Genomic DNA, 17,796 nt, shown 5'->3' with positions numbered 1-17,796 from the left:
TCGAATATCATATATTAACATCATATTTTCAATGTCATGTATTGATTTTCATCCGAGAAAAAACATATTACTAATATCAGTATATGTTATACATGTTTAGATATTCAAAAATCATATATTTGGGTCAGATCTGAAATGTTTTTGTAATCAAATATTATATATTAATATTAAATTTTCAATATTTTGTACATAATTTCATACGAGAAAACAATTGAGGTCTACTGCAAAAATATTTTTTTTTTATTTTGAATAAGATATTGTAAAAAAATTTAGTCTAACAGAAATTGAACAGAAATACAACAATGTTGTTGGAGATTTATTGACTATTTGCTCAATAATTAATTTTTATTATTTTTAAATTAATAAATTTTTGTATATTTTTTAAAAGTGAAATAATAATTTAAAATTTTAAAATATAGATAAAAAATATAATTAATTTTTATATATTTTTAAAAAAATTGGGGGTAAGATTTGTTAGGTATATATTATATATAAGTTACAAATTTACCAAAATAAATTTTTATGAATCAAATAAAAATTGAGTATTTTTATAATTTTAAAGATATTTTTGGTATTTAAAAAAAAATTCTAAATCAATATACTAAACATAATATTATTGCGATCTATATTAAATAAATTCTAAATCAAAATACTAAAAGTAGTTATTGCTATTTATATTAAATATATAGACACTATAATTACTATTTAGCTTATGAGATGAGACATGAAATAGGTATGGTATACATATAATAAATCATAATAAAACGTAAATGATACTTAAGTTTTAGCTATTCTGATCTACTTACAAGTATGATATTGAACATTGAACATTTTCCGATACCAAATCAACATTTTTCGATATCAAATTATCAAATCAAAATTTAAATTTTAATTGAACCAAAGCTCAAAATAAAACAAAATAATAGAAAAACAAAACAAAATCATAAACCTTCTTCTGATCAACCAAAGATTTGGAGACAGTACTCTCCTTCTCCATGCACCTTTTGGCCCACGCAATCAGTTTGGGGTAGTGATCTTCGAAGCTGAGTTTGCTAAAATACTCGTACGCACGAAACCAGCTATAAAATGTAATCAAGAAACCCAAAGTTATCACCACCAAAGTAGGAATTGTCGCCCAACTCAGCTTCGAGTAACTTCAAAGCATCATGTTTTTCTTAGCTGTTTCTAGTTCTTCTCCTGTTGGCGACCATGATCTCCTCCCTGCAGCTTCATATACCCGATATATTATCAGATGAACATCACAATAATGCATAACCATGATAACTGCACGCATCAGAGAATGTAACTATGATTCGCTTAAGCACGACCATATTCGCACGTAGAACGAAACTAAGGAGCACTCCATGGTCTATTGTGTTTTGCACTCCTGTGTTGTGTGGCATGGTTTTAATTGAAAGAACCATCCTCGTGTTTTCTTCATTAAAAAATTGTTAAAACCCCATAAAAAATCAGATAGCTTCAAATCCCCTTGGTGACACCCGGGAAATATCCTATATTCTCCCGGATCATCATCGGTTGCTGTGAGCTCTCGAAAACACCATCAAATTACCCGAGTAGCCAGGAAGCTTGAGTAGCAAGTGTGTTTCCGTTTGGCAGCCCGGGAGGATAGAACTCGGGCATTCCAGTACAGGGGACATAATTTAAGTCATAAGTATGGGGCATCATGGATTGATCATCATTAGGCGATCCTTTAGTGTGTAAAAAGTGACCGAACTCAATCAAAACAAATCATTGATGAAAATGTAAACGAAATCTATACTGCGACCATTTTTTTATATATTTAATTTCTCTAAATCAATTATTTTGTGCATGCTCTGAAGCCCAATAAATTAATAAATAAAGGAAGCTAATTGGGTACTTAGTGGGAAGGTGAAAGATCACGTAAAAACCTTCAAATTCGCCTGAAACGCTTCGCTCCATTCATGTCAGCGTCCTTTCACGAGGGCTTTCATGTTAAATATTTTCCATGAAGTGCGAGGTTGCTGGACCAGCACAAGCCGCCATCGCTTCGCGTAAAAAATATAATAAAATCTAATGTAACTTTTTCTGCAACCCATCTCAATTTATTTCCTGGGTCCGTAAAAAAATATCTCTTTTGTGCTTTTAGCATGGATGACAATTGCGACTACATGCATACATACGTTATTTTTTGTAACCTCGGACGATGTTCCTTTGCGCCAGAAATGGCATATTGTTGCGAATGATACAAGGCGACCTGCCACTCAAAGTGGGTAGTTTTCATCTGCGTCGCCTACTCTGGTTCCTGCTAGGCTGCAACGCAAAGGCCAGTTTCGCGTGTATTTGCTTGGAGATTGAATGCGCTCATCCTAGGAGTTCACGACTTCGTAACTTTCCAGATTTACTAGTTTACATTTTCCAATTTCATTGATTGTTTCCTGTTCATGTGATTTTTCTTTGTTTCTGATATTGGACACTAGTTAATTCTTCCAGTGCCCTGTAGTCCAAGATGGCATGTCATAAGAAGAAGACAGAGTTGGTATTTTAAAAAATTCAGAGGTCTTCTTGACACGTAAAGAGATGCTCAAACTCATCATGCATCATAATTATTGACATATTACCAAAAACTAGTACTTGGTATGAATTTAATTTTTATACATATATACGTGTATATGCATCATGAATGAGTTGAAAAAAATGAGTACAAAGAGGGAAGATTACGAAGAGAGACTGTGAAGCACAAACGAAGCGTGTGGCAGAAATTTGCCCTGAAAGGATTTGGTTTCGAATTCTTACCTCCAAATACTCATCCTCAATTTTGTGCCACTCCTTCTATGAACCTCACCCAATTTGTCTTCATCGTCAAATTATCTAAAATTCTCGTGAATTATATATAATTATTTATCGGTGTTTTCCTTGGTTCTCTTTCAAGCTTATCTAGTACTGCTGTGCTAGAGTTCCCTTATTTGGTTACCTTGCAGTCACTCATCTCATTACTGTTGTGTCTCGAGGTTTGTTTCTGCTTATCTTTCCTCTCTCTTTCTCTCTTCTTTCATTTACAGAATGTTTCTATTTCGACTTGTGGGTTTTTGCTGAAATGGTTGTTCTTTCTTGGAGAAGTGATTAGTGTTCTATTTTGTTTAAGTTCTGGTTTTGGAGATTTATAAGTTCAAGGATTTGATTCTTGTCGGATTAAGTTATTTATCTCATGTGAACATCTGGGGTTCTTGTCTGGATTGAGCTTAGTGTATTTACTTTTGTCGGTTTCTTGTTTGACTTGAGCAATTCCAGTTTAAAAATCGGTGCCTGTGTCGTTGTTTATGGCAATCATGAATGATAAGAGATGCTTGCCACTTTAACCAGTTAATTGAGATGTGAGATATCACAGTTTTCAGATGCTTGAGTATTAAATTTATGCCTTATCAGACACAACGAGGCTTATGAGTTTTCAAGAACAAATTCTGTTTGCATGTACATTTTTTTTGCCGCAATGAGGCTTATGAATTTTCAAGAACAAATTATGTTTGCATGTACATTTTTTTGCCGCTTTTGACGGTCATGAGGAAGCCAGGGAGAAGATTTTAATCACTATAATAAAAAGGGACACAATATCGATGATCTGATATGTATTTGGTTTCCATTTTTTGATCAAGATCTTGAAGGGGACTTGTGACATTCATCATCCACCGAGATGGAAGAGATAACAAATGTAACCGAATATCAGGCTATTGCCAAGCAAAAGTTGCCGAAAATGGTGTACGACTACTATGCATCAGGTGCCGAGGACCAGTGGACTCTGGCTGAGAACAGAAATGCCTTCTCAAGAATTCTGTATGTTGCTTCATATCACCTATGAAAGGGCCATATACGACCAACTTTCGAGTTTTTTCGTTCTTCTTTCTTTTTTATTTGCTTTTAGTGAAATGGTAATTTCCTGTATGAGACACCATTAACCTAAATACAGGTTCCGGCCCCGAATTCTCATTGATGTATCCAAGATTGACATGGCTACCACTGTTTTGGGCTTCAAGATTTCAATGCCCATCATGATTGCCCCAACTGCTATGCAAAAAATGGCTCACCCTGAAGGTAAGCATTATGTACTGGAATTTGTGATCAATCCTGATTGTAGTAATTTCTTGCATATAATGGACAATTCATTATGGAAAGTACTTGGAGGTATGCGATTCGAAGATTTATCATTTTGCCTTTAACTTGTTCATGAACGAGGTGTTTCTAGAGACACGATATATATTGGCCAAGTTGATGTTCAGGTGATTTTAATTTTTCGGAATCCTGATGATCACAAGCTTGTTTCAATCTTGACCAATTTGATGCTCGGGTGATTTTACTTTTCTGAATCTTGATTATCACCATCTTATTGGCATTTACACGGATTAGGTGCTAGCTCAACCAAATTTCTCATGTATGTACCTTCATTTAGCCGTCAATGGTGCTGATAGCATGGTTATTCATTATGCAGGAGAGTATGCAACCGCTAGAGCTGCATCATCAGCTGGAACAATCATGGTTTGGTTTCTCTCTCGTATCAAGTTCTATCGAAATTTTCTACTACTGTTTTCTGCACAGCAGGACATGACGATATTATGTTCAAACATGATTTTTAAATCCTATAAACTTGAGAAACATTCTTTAGAACCTCAGGCATGACGCATTTTTAACGAAAATGTGATACAATAAGAAAATATGTGATAACTTATGCACACCAATTTTTCGTTTTTTATCAATAAGAAAATATGTGATAACTTATGCATCATGATTTTTATTTCAGACGTTGTCTTCATGGGCCACTTCCAGTGTTGAAGAAGTTGCTTCAACCGGACCCGGCATAAGATTCTTTCAGCTCTATGTAAGTTTGAACTTACAATTCAAGATTTTCCCAATCCGCTTTCATATTAGTTATACATACTACTTTTGCTTTCAGGTCTATAAGGACAGGAATGTTGTGGCTCAACTGGTGCGAAGAGCAGAAAGGGCAGGTTTTAAGGCCATAGCACTTACGGTGGATACTCCAAGATTGGGACGCAGAGAATCTGATATTAAGAACAGGTTGGAGCTTTAACTTGAACATGATAATAAACAGAAGCATAAAGGCTATGAGCTTTGGTGTCTCAAAAGAATCTTTATTTTTCTATGTTATACAGATTTACTTTGCCACCTTTTCTGACATTGAAGAATTTCGAAGGTTTGGATCTTGGGAAGATGGACAAAGTAAGTGGCACAATGGCATTGTTTTGCTAGCCCACATGCTTTATTGATGAGTTTTAAGTGTTGACGTCAGCTCTCATTCTGTGGTGTAGTCTGATGACTCTGGTTTAGCTTCATATGTTGCTGGCCAAATTGATCGTTCTTTGAGCTGGAAGGTAAGCTAGACTACTATCGATCCTTGTCCTAAAATCCTGGTGGGATGCATAAGTCGAGTTATAGTCAAAAGACTCGAAACATGGCATTTGAATAAGTAGTTTTCCTGTTTGTGACATTTCTAGTTTTTAGCACATTTACAGAGCTCGGGTTTGCATCGTTCAACTTTGAACAAACACAGATAATAGGATTGCTTCCCCTTTGAATATTGACAGGATGTGAAGTGGCTACAAACCATTACCTCGTTGCCTATCCTGGTTAAGGGTGTACTCACTGCTGAGGACAGTAAGAAACTTGAAATCTTGATCATTCTCTTCATCCAATACTCGTTCATAACAAATTTTTCTTACTCTCAACTCACAGCAAGGATCGCAATTCAGAGTGGAGCAGCTGGTATTATCGTATCCAATCATGGTGCTCGCCAACTTGATTACGTCCCTTCCACTATCATGGCTCTGGAAGAGGTATCCTGTTTTACGAGGCCTCATGACCCATCTGTGTTTTCCTAATCATCTGTTGCATTTTCAGGTCGTGAAAGCCGCACAAGGACGGTTGCCAGTTTTCTTGGATGGAGGCGTTAGGCGTGGAACAGATGTCTTCAAGGCCTTGGCATTGGGAGCCGCTGGCATCTTTGTAAGTAGCACAATCAACAAAAACCAAGTATATGTACTTTCTTGGCCTAATCTCAAACGTGTCTTTGTATGATTCTAAGATATTTTTGTGGGCTCGTCTCAGATTGGTCGACCTGTAGTTTTTGCGTTAGCAGCTGATGGAGAAGCCGGTGTTAGAAAAGTGCTCCAAATGCTGCGTGATGAGTTTGAGCTGACTATGGCTTTGTCTGGTTGTCGTTCACTCAGTGAGATAACCCGTAATCACATCGTCACCGAGTGGGATGCCCCTCGTGCTCTTCTAGCTCCCAGGTTGTAGAACTGTGGCTACTCCAAACTTGGGCAACTGCTCCCAGTGGCAGTTTAATATTTCATCATACTACATGTTTTCAAGAGCCCCACTTGGATTGCTCATTTTGCATAAATACTGAAAGTAATGTACTTATCAACTATGGATTGATTTATTTCTACTAAAAGGTTTTCACGGTTGCTCTACTTCTTTCTCGTATTATTCAGCATAGGTTTGGCCAACTTTGAAGTTCTTTTTAATTTTAACCAAAAAAATTGAATCGTAACAACGAGAGCAATATTATTAGTTGAATCATTCAAATTGAAATATCTATTTATATTATTAAAATTGAAGATGATTTAAAATAATTAGCTTTGATGTTTTTTATATATAAACCAAATATGCATATCTTCTCAAATTAATAAATTTTCATTTTATTTAATAAAAATCAATTTTAATAAAGTTATATAACAATCTACAACTATCATATCCTAATAAAATATTTCTTAACATTTAACTATATTTTGAGTTATTAAATAAATTATATCATTCGTAACATTATATATAATATTGTAAAAAATGGTTTGGTTGCAAAAATGCAAGAGTGATTTAGTTTGTTAATTACTTGGCGTGCGACGGTTAACCCAATTGAACGCGCTCAGCGAAATAAATCGGGAGCAAGAAAAACGGGTGTGTCCTCTTTGGTTTCATCGCCATTGCCACCCATTCGGATCGCATGTGTATCTCTATCTCCGTCCCAACTTTCCCTTTATTATAGAAGAACTTTCCCTTCGACCGCACCAGCTGACCCATTTTCTTTTTCCTTTCTTTCACGATTTCGTACAAACATATACCCCGCATCTCGTACAAAAATAATGGCCGTCATGTTACAATCAGGTGGGATGGCATCAGTTTCGGCTACCTTCCCAGACCTCTCCAATAAATTGTCTGTAAATTATGTTCCAGGTATTGTATTCTTGACTTTGTTTTTTAATATGTTGCATCATGGCTGCTGAATAAATCCAAGAATTTGTTGAAATGGTTACAAAGATTAGATTTTGACGGCAACTGTTGCGGGAAATTATGTGTTACTCAGCTTTTTTGACTCATTCCGCGGCTTCGTAATTTCTTTTGATCTCTTTATTAAAAGTTTCTTTTGGGTCCCGCGTGATTTTACTATAACTGTGTTTCATGATTATATACATGCTGCCTTGTTTTTCAGTATCTACGTTATATTGAAGGAGCCCAATTTTTTTTATTTGTTTTATTAGTTATCAGATCTGATGCAAGCTCAGTCTCGGGTTGGATTCGGGGAACCCGCAAGGCAGGAAAAATCACTGCTAAAGCAGTTGCGGTCAGTGTGCTGTCACACCATCTTATACTGAAATTTCTCCGAAATTTTTCATTAACTTTGTTTATTGTTTTTGGGTCTCAGGCACCGGCGGAAAATGCTGCGTCAGCAGCTTCAAAAACTGGGTAAATCTATGGATATTAAACTTTGATTCTCAGTTCTTTTTTGGGTTTATCCTTGTTTGCTGGCTGTAGGAAGTATACCCTTGTTGATTTGCTGATGAAGCTTTAATGGTTTGATAAGCAATGTATTTTTGTGTTGGTTTAGCTATATCAGTTGTTTATTTCTGAAAGAGATTTACCATCTTTCATTTTTTTTCCTTCTGACTCGTAGAGTATGATTGGTTGGACATTTGGTTTTGCATTGCTATAAAATTATGGAAAACTGTCTGATTTTATTATGCATTGCTATAAAATTATGGAAAACTGTCTGATTTTATTATGTTCATCCCCTTTATTTTTCCTGAACGGTTGAGTGACTTTTATGATACCTGGGGAGTTGATAAAAGTTAAACGTGGATGTCATTCTACGAAGACAGTTTTAAAATCTTAAAAAATTGTTTTTTGAATTATCCCTGGAGCATGCAAAACACGGAGAAAAAGAACACATGCAAAACACATCGATATAAAGTCCTTATGTTCATAATTAAAGTGTTTATAGAAAACTAGAAAGTCATTCAAAAAAGTTATGGATAATGTAAATTTTACAAATTTATTAACAGTGAGTTATACAATGGGAAAATTGAAATTAATCAAGCCTGTATGGGTATGCGCTTCTGTTATTCTTTCATGAAAAAAGAAACGCAGAGCTTTCTTTGAGGATGCACGATGATACATCAGAGCCAAAAGTGGATTGATATCCCATTTGCGGGTTTACACATGAAGCTGAACTTGTAGTTGACCTTAATTCTCCTTGGAAAGGAGAGAAACTGTTTTGGTCTGGCTTGAAGGTAGCAGTGATGTGGTTGGGATGTTTAACTATTATGTGTCTCATATATTCTGTTGGAATTCTTGATATACGATTGCTCTATGATATTCATTGATGTTATATACCAAAGCATCGTGCGAAGAAAATTTCTAAGAACATAAAATATTTTCTGTTGGAATTCTTGATATATGATAGCCCTATGATATGATATTCGTTGATGTTATATACCAAAGCATTGTGCGAAGAAAATTTCAAATAACATAAATCTGAGTGTATATCATGTAAAAAATTCGGCAGGTCATCTATGTTTCAATATTAATATTTCATTGATCCAATAGCTTTACGTGTTCAGGCATGAACTTCTGCTGTTTGAAGCTCTTAGAGAAGGACTAATGGAAGAAATGGAAAGAGATCCTCGAGTTTGTGTCATGGGTGAAGACGTGGGCCATTATGGAGGTTCTTATAAGGTCACCAAGGACCTTTCTGAGAAATTTGGAGATCTGAGGGTTCTTGATACACCAATCGCTGAGAATTCTTTCACAGGCATGGCTGTTGGAGCAGCCATGACAGGCCTGAGACCAGTTGTTGAAGGCATGAACATGGGATTTCTTCTATTGGCCTTCAACCAAATATCCGACAACTGTGGCATGCTTCACTATACTTCAGGTGGGCAGTTCACAATTCCAACTGTGATTCGTGGACCAGGAGGTGTTGGGCGCCAACTTGGGGCAGAGCATTCACAGAGGCTTGAGTCCTATTTCCAGTCAATTCCTGGAATACAGATGGTTGCCTGTTCAACCCCATACAACGCCAAAGGTCTTATGAAAGCAGCCATTCGTAGTGAGAACCCTGTGGTCCTGTTCGAACACGTGCTTCTTTACAACCTGAAGGAGAGAATTCCGGACGAAGAATACGTGCTTTCACTGGAAGAGGCTGAACTGGTGAGACCCGGTGAGCATGTTACGATCTTAACATACTCTCGGATGAGATACCATGTGATGCAAGCAGCGAAGACTCTTGTCAACAAAGGGTATGATCCTGAAGTGATTGACATAAGGTCGTTGAAACCCTTTGATCTCTACACCATTGGGAACTCTGTGAAGAAAACCCACCGAGTGCTTATAGTTGAGGAATGCATGAGGACAGGTGGTATCGGGGCCAGCCTTACTGCAGCTATAAATGAGAATTTCCATGATTATTTGGATGCCCCAATCTTTTGCCTTTCCTCACAGGATGTACCCACTCCTTATGCTGGCACTTTGGAGGAATGGACCGTGGTTCAACCGCCGCAGATTGTAACTGCAGTTGAGCAGCTTTGTCAGTAGCTTTTTGCTGCAGTAGTGGTGAGTTCCTGTCAAGATTTAGTTTCAATCTTCACCGTCTTGGTTATTGCTGTTGTCTCAGCGATATTCGCTTACTATCAGCGTCGTCATGCACTTTTTCTTTCAAATCTTTGGTGCCTGAGTTAACCAATTTTTCTGTCGTTGCATTTGTTTTTGGTTCTTCAGTATCTCGAATATGGATAGCATCATAGTTTGACGGAAGGAGGTATATGTATTGTGGTTCGAATTCAATGTTTTTATTATTTTTCTTTTGCTCTTGATTTCCTCTCTCTATGATAGTAAAATGTGCAGTGTTCATCTACTTCTTGGGCCCTAATGGACCCGATATCATTTTGTTAGTCAACATACTTGGCACAAAAATATTTCAGCTTTCAAAATAATTCTGGATGCCTTTTCCAATCACAAAATCTATTTTAGTGCAAATTTTACACTAAAATAATGCGATTTTTGCACCAAATACAACATCTATCTCCAACCCATTTAATTTAAATCTTACCCCAAAAAGAATATTCTTGAAATATTTTTTAAAAATATTTCACATATAGTAATTATTATATTTTATTTAATATATTTTTAATTATGAATAATGTTTATATTATATAATCAATATTATATTATTACTAAATTAAAATAATATTTATAGTTTTTAATATAACTATTTGTAATAAAAAATTTAAAATAAAAAAAGCAAATTTATAATTAAAAAAAACAAGAGGAAGGAGGTCGTCTTCATTGGAATATAATGGGATGCACCAAAATGATATTCTACACCATTTTGGTGCATAATTGGAGATGCTCTTAGGGATGACAATGAGATGAGGTGAGAACAGAGACGTGTTTGATATCTTCATCCACATCCTCGAATTTTATCTTAACCTCCATATCCATTCCGATCTTTATCTATGTTCTCATATCTTAAATATATTATTTACATAATTATATTTGAATATTAGTTTGAAAAATTTCCAAATAATCAATTCCTTCGACCAGAGAATTATAGTAGAAGGATATAGTCTCTGGTCGATGGAGATTCCACGTTTACCTAGTATAAAAGCGTTATAGTCTCTGGTCGATGGAGATTCCACGTTTACCTAGTATAAAAGCGTTATAGTCTCTAGTCGATTGAGATTACATGTTTATCTAGTATAAAAGCGTTATTAAATTTTAATTTTTTTATCAGACGCTATGTATCTATAAAATATAATATAATAATATAATAAAATTTTGTGTACTTCTTTGCTCAATATCACGTGGGTGACACAAGCAATGACGTCAAGTAAAGATGTCTATATGCTATTTTTTGACATTATTTTCTCGAGATTTTTCTTCATTCTTAGAAGCCTAATAATAATTAAAAAAAAAAAACAATCTACTTTCACCTCAAAAATTTTATATCCATATGAAATTTAAATCTTCGATTTTTTTTTCATTTTATCAATTCGAATAAATAAACAATAGTATATATAAACTTCAAAATATTTATACTATAATTCATCGCTTAACTTTCCTAGATGATGATTAATCCATTCATTTTACAATAAGGCTCCGTTTGGTACGTGCGATGTGATAAGTAAATGATTATTAATTAGAGTGATTAAAAAATAAGATATATGGATTAATAATACGGTGAGATAAATAACATGGTGTTTGATATGATTTTAAAATGATTGATTGATTTTGTAAATTTTATTGTAATGACCAAAATGTCCCAAGTGCTAATTAAATATATATTCTTAAAATAATTGGATAGATAATTAAATATTTATAATTATAATTTACATTTATTAAAATTAATTTAAATATATTTATTAGAAATAAAATTTGTGAATTTGTATTTACTTTAATAATTAAAATAGCAATAATATTTTGAATGTTAATGTTAAATAAAGTTTAGTAATAATTACAATATTATTGTTTTTTTTAAAATAATTATAAATATTTTTAAAATAATTTGAAAATTAATTAAATATTTATAATTATAATTTATATTTATTAAAATTAATTTAAATCATTAAACAAAATAAATTAGAATTTAATAAATATTTATTTTCATAAAAGAATTAATTAACAAGATTACAAATTTATAAAAATTTAATTTAAGATAGATTTGCATTACAATTTATTTTCTTTAACATGATTGAAAATAATAAAAATATATGAAATTAGTTTATAAAAAAATATAATAAAATATTAATTATTAAATTTTCACTAATTTTAATTTTCATATTATATTGAAGAAAAACAATCAAGGGTATTATGGTCAATATACAATATTATTATGATTACTATTCAAAAATTATACATTATCCCACCCTTTGAGGGGGATATTTAATCACACAAATAACATGAATAGTGTGTACTTTTAATCATAATCAAGGGCTTGAAGACTAATAAAAAACGAACCANATTTTCTTGGTCGTTTGTTGGCCTTTGAGAGGACTCTAGGGCCAGCATTCATGACATGCCAGTAGACACATAGCTTCCATAAATAAATAAATAAATTACAAATAAATTACAAATAAAAGAACGTTCTGGACCTTTCTTTGATTTTTTTATATTTTTTTGAAAACAAGTTCTGGACCTGCCTGAAATGGCGTAAGCTCCCCAACTCACAATGCTCCATACCTGATTAACGTATTTTTAATTGAAACGAAACCAGAATTTTGAAGTGACTTTGCATGTAGGTGGAGAGATGTGATCCTTTATAGATAAAAAGAAATAAGATGTTGAATGTTTAACATCGATTATATTAAGTAATTGAGAGTTGTATATATGAACTTAAACAATTTTCATTTCCTAAGCTAGTTTTTGAAGGTTGATTAGATTTGAGTCTCAAATTTAACATAGATGGACACATATATTGTACTTGAACTTGGGCTAACGTTTTCGTACCATAATGTACATGTGTGATGATTAATTTTTCTTAAAAACCTTTGTAACCTGTTGAACTTAACCAAACGGTACAAATTATATCTGATTTATTAAGCAAACCACGGTTTCAAATACACTTGAAGAGGTCATTTTCTTTTAAAAAAAAAAGTTGACCGAGATTAAAAAAAAATTATCCCGAATAACGATTATTAATAATGAATTTTCTCCATTTTTACAAATATTTTTAATTAGTGTCAGTTCTTTATTGAATTAGACACAAAATTCAGCCTTGAATGTAGGTTTCTGATCAGGATTGTGATCTGAAATTAAACCTAAGTGTAGTTCATGGGAAGCCAAAAATCAATTTTAATTGCTTATGAATTTTTTGTGCTGCTGCGGGATTTTCGTTGCATCCGAGATCCTCATACGTCAATTTAAGATATGGACAAAATCCTTCAAATCTTTGGTTCAAGTCATTTACATTTTTAAATCCATGTCTATCTTTAGGTTTTCGATAAGGTATCGTGATAAAAATAATAATACATAAGATTATTTTAATACGATTAGTTAAAATAACATCTAGATAACAATTTTAATAAGTTAATTTTTTTTTAAAAAAAAAAGTAAAACAATTTTTCGTCTGAAACACTAGGATAACAATCTAAATCTAAATCTAGTTTTTGAATTGCGATATGATTTAAAATATTTTAACCGCACATTATTATCGAGTATAATTTTTAGTAAAACAATACAATTAAATAAGAGTGGGTCTCACGTGAGACCGTCTCACGGATCTTAATCTGTGAGACGGGTGAACCCTACCCATATTCACAATAAAAAGTAATACTCTTAGCATAAAAAGTAATACTTTTTCATGGATGACCCAAATAAAAGACTCGTCTCACAAATACGATCCGTGAGACCGTCTCACACAAGTTTTTGCCATTAAATAATATTCAAGTTCGATTCAATACTATTTCAATCTCGTTACTCAAATCGTCGATGGAGTCAAATTTTCAACACGTACAAGGACGACTCCTACGATCACTCGCTGGCAAGGTCTAAGTCGAGGGTTAATATTTGAGAATAAAAGGGCGGTGGACGTTGAAGCCAATTAAGTGACGTTCCGTCTCCTATTGACAGAAGGTTAAAAGTAGGAGCAGCAAAGTTGGAGAATTAATATTATTTTATTTTGGAAATATAATTAGCAAGAACATAAAGAGGATTAGTATATAGAGCATGTCTCTTGTGAGACGGTTTTACGAATCTTCATCCGTGAGATGGGTCAACCCTATCGATATTCACAATAAAATGTAATACTCTTAACATAAAAAGTAATAATTTTTCCTGGATAACCCAAATAAGATATCTGTCTCACAAAATACGACATGTGAGACCGTCTCACACAAATTTTTGCCTAATATCTATATGTATATCATACCAACACCAAAAAAAGACAGTTTATTTTTAATTTATTATTATTTGACCCTACCTGCGTAGTGGACAGTTCTATTTATATAAATAAGGTAAATAAAATAACGGGAATGACAAGCATATTAACGTTGTTTATTGTGTTATCGCACCATATGCAAAATACGTTTTTTAATACCTTTTATTCATTGTTTATGTTATCCCTAGACTAGATTTTTCTGGATCAAAAGCGCATTTTTATATTGCCTGGATTACATTGTGTAAATCTAGTTGCAAACCATAATAAAGGTCTTCTTTCATTTGAAAATATATATTACATGCATGGTGTTGAATTTGCGATTGTTACTTTCAATTGTGGTGTGTCTGTCTGCATGTATACCATGAGTTTTAGTTATGTGAATAAAATAATAACTTTTGAATTGACAGCCATTGCGGAAGGAAAAGTTATTTAATTTATAGTCAACTACTCCTTTAATTAAAATAATAACAATAAAATAAAAATCACATACACATCCGTGTAATGATTTTACGTTATCAAATATATGTAGTGATTACAACTTTGTGTGAAAAATAGTGTCATGAACGGAGTTAGTCGACACCGACATTTTATAATCATACAATTCAAAACAACAAATCTCGTCGAACAATATAAACCAAAAACTAGTTTATTACTCACAATCAATCATAAAATTCTATTTACACCGTAAATTCTTTAAAACAACAACTTGAATTAAAAACTTAAATAGACGTAAACTAAAATAAACTTCTCAATCTCTCTTATTAATATTCGTCCCAAAGCCGGTCTTGTTCTTATTTCTTGATTTCCTCTTCTGTCTTGGGATGATAGGGTGATGGATGAGTGATGGATGAGTGATATAGTCTTCACTCAGTAAGTGGAGACCGTTCGAGCATATACAAACTAAATACACGTGATTTTCGAAATAGCATATTTTGTATAACATAAATCATAAAATGAACGTAAGCATATCTTGGTTTAGGCACTGAGATTCCTCTACTTTCCATGGTTTACTGATATCAGTCCCTAATTTTCACTCTTCTAAGGGGATGCCATATAACAGTTATAATATCACCGTGCAAGGGTCATAAAACTTATCACATGTTGGTATTCTCACTCATATCCAGTTGAATCTCTACTGTGCCAAAACATATGGTATCATATCACAAGAAGGGAAAAAAGAATAATAATCCTTGACAAAAATTTTAAAAAACGAAATAAGTCATAAACAAAATTTATAGTTTTAAAACAAGCAGATTTCCTTGAATAATCTGGAAACATGGAAGAATTATGAAAACGTAATTGCACCTATGCCAAAAATTCAATCGTCTAACAGAATTCTTTGCGTGTTATTGCACTGTTAGATCGGGCTTCAACTTGGACACTACGTTCACAAATAAGTCAAATAAATTGTGAATGGTGGAGATCAAATTTGAAAGTCGTTTTAACCTGATTATGAACGAAAAATCGTAGGTATATTATTCTCACCTAGATTTGGCTGAATTTTTGATATGATGTTCATAACATATGATAGTGTGTTCTGAATGGTGAAGAACAGATTTGGACAAAAGCTTGGCCTGAACCTATTACTCGAGAAATGGACACAACTTCACCTTGCAAAATCTTCGTAAATACTACAGCACTAGGGAGAGGATTCAAAATATAGAGTGAATTTGAAGGTGTAAATTTTTAGAATGGTGTAGAGGTATTTATAGGTGGTGAGGTAAAAATCTTATAATAATTTGGGTGATATTCCTTCTTCAATTTTGTGATAATTCTTCCATATATATTATCTTACTAAATTTTGAAAACTTGGTCCCCAACTATATGAAATTTCGAAATTAATATTGGACTGGGTGGTTGAAAATAGACTGCTTACTTGTACAAGTTCATGACGTACTTATGTTGCATTGAATTTAGTAGCTTCTTTGTTGAGCAAAAGAATGCATGTAATGTTTTCTTCCAAATTTGATTGATATCTTATACTTAAATTTCAAAATTCTTGAATATATTGAACTTTATTTTCGAATTTCATGTATTTATTGAAAATTCAAATATCGTGTATTATGTAATATTTTCGAATTTATCATTTTTACAATAATAAAATAATTCAAAAATACATTATTATACACGTTTATATTTAAATAAATAATTACATGCACAAAAATCGTGATTCTCACAAATAATACATGCTGCATAGCACGATATAATTTTTTGCATTCCATGATCCAGTTAACTTCATATTAGCTTGTATTCATAATTGAACCACTCAAATTAAGAAGATTTAACATTTGCATCATGGTCATCACTCATCATTTGTTCGAATAACATGATAAATGTATAATTTATATATAATAAATACAAGATATTCAATTGATCATATAGGGAGTCGAGTCTCATATTGAATATGTTGTATAAACATATATGAAATTGTTACTTCGATATAACATAGACTGAGTATCTATGTATTAGTATTATATAATCAACATAAATTATATAATTTTATCTCAAATTTTCGGCGCATTAAACTTTCAAATGTTCAATCTATATGAAATAATAAAATCTAAATTTATAAGTATACCGAATACAGTACTAGTTTGTTTGAAATAAATATTTTATTACAAATATATACATATTTTTTTATATGTGAAGGGGCATCATCTCATTCGTCACTCTCCATAAGTTTAGGAAGAATAGATGATTTTGATAAGCTAAATTTCGAACTAAGGACCCGACGCGTGTCGAACAGATGGACACCGCATAGACCCATTGGTACGTAGCCACGAATAGAATATTGGAGTTCGAAATTAATATAAAAATCAATAATTTTTACTTTATTTGATCTCCTTTTCTTGGAATCGAATCGGGGCTTCGATGAAAATAAATATGAAATAGAAAAAAACAATTTATTAAATAATAAATAATAGTGATATGACGTCTCCTCAACTTTTAATTTGATTTTGTTGCATTAATTAGGTCACAAGGACATGGTTGGTCACCTGTTGGTAATATTTGGCCTACATCTTACATACAAAATTAATTTTGTTTTCCGACATTCTCACTGATTAATTGCATACAAATAATCTGTGCATTCGTATCCCACGCCTTATACAAAAGGTGTATAAAAAAAATTAGTTTAGCTGAACTTCGTTTATAAGTTTGAAAAATATTTGTGTGAGACGGTTTCAAGGGTCGTATTTTGTGAGAAGGATTTTTTATTTGAATCATCTCTAAAAAAATATTACTTTTTATGCTTAGATTATTACTTTTTATTGTGAATATCGGTATGGTTGACCCGTCTTACAGATAAAGATTCGTGAGACTGTTTCACAAGAGACCTACTCTTATAGTTTTATTTTGATAGTCGATGCTCATACTTGATTTTTAGTTCAAAGATTTCAAATTTTTTTTAAAAATATTTCCTCGCCATATAGCACGCCAAAAGTATGATATACTCGATTATGAGAACTATAGTCATTTTGAGAGAATTTTATTGCATACACGTATAAAACCACGTATTTGGCAGTGGAAAGAGCTTAATATGAGTTTTAGTCTTTTTAAAATAGCATAAAGAGTATATGTGATTTATTGTGGTCGGT

At 32.7% G+C, this 17,796-nt stretch overlaps 2 protein-coding genes and 1 long non-coding RNA gene across 3 annotated transcripts; 2 read left to right on the top strand and 1 right to left on the bottom strand.

The window, feature by feature from the left end:
• The first annotated feature begins 2,791 nt into the window (after window positions 1-2,791).
• Window positions 2,792-6,464, top strand: LOC140987842 (glycolate oxidase). The gene is made up of 12 exons (XM_073456530.1): window positions 2,792-2,990; window positions 3,633-3,810; window positions 3,944-4,068; window positions 4,463-4,509; window positions 4,772-4,849; window positions 4,925-5,049; window positions 5,145-5,211; window positions 5,301-5,363; window positions 5,577-5,646; window positions 5,725-5,825; window positions 5,890-5,994; window positions 6,097-6,464. Exons 2-12 carry the CDS (start codon window positions 3,671-3,673, stop codon window positions 6,286-6,288), a joined length of 1,113 nt encoding a protein of 370 aa, XP_073312631.1. The 5' UTR covers window positions 2,792-2,990; window positions 3,633-3,670; the 3' UTR covers window positions 6,289-6,464.
• Window positions 3,230-3,626, bottom strand: LOC140987843 (uncharacterized). The gene is made up of 2 exons (XR_012177220.1): window positions 3,413-3,626; window positions 3,230-3,325 (listed from the first exon to the last, which is right to left on the bottom strand). It is a non-coding gene; the product is annotated as an uncharacterized lncRNA (long non-coding RNA).
• Window positions 6,465-6,879: 415 nt separating the features above from the next.
• On the top strand, window positions 6,880-10,163 carry LOC140988611 (pyruvate dehydrogenase E1 component subunit beta-like). Its single transcript, XM_073457635.1, has 4 exons — window positions 6,880-7,224; window positions 7,530-7,612; window positions 7,694-7,734; window positions 8,889-10,163. The coding sequence occupies exons 1-4, from the start codon at window positions 7,134-7,136 to the stop codon at window positions 9,859-9,861; spliced, it is 1,188 nt and encodes a 395-aa protein (XP_073313736.1). The 5' UTR covers window positions 6,880-7,133; the 3' UTR covers window positions 9,862-10,163.
• Window positions 10,164-17,796: the final 7,633 nt, after the last annotated feature.

Source organism: Primulina huaijiensis, chromosome 11, assembly GCF_012295235.1.
Source record: "Primulina huaijiensis isolate GDHJ02 chromosome 11, ASM1229523v2, whole genome shotgun sequence".
Taxonomy (NCBI): Eukaryota; Viridiplantae; Streptophyta; class Magnoliopsida; order Lamiales; family Gesneriaceae; genus Primulina; species Primulina huaijiensis.
The sequence above is the reverse complement of the archived record's forward strand: the minus strand, read 5'-3'. Positions and strand labels throughout refer to the sequence as shown.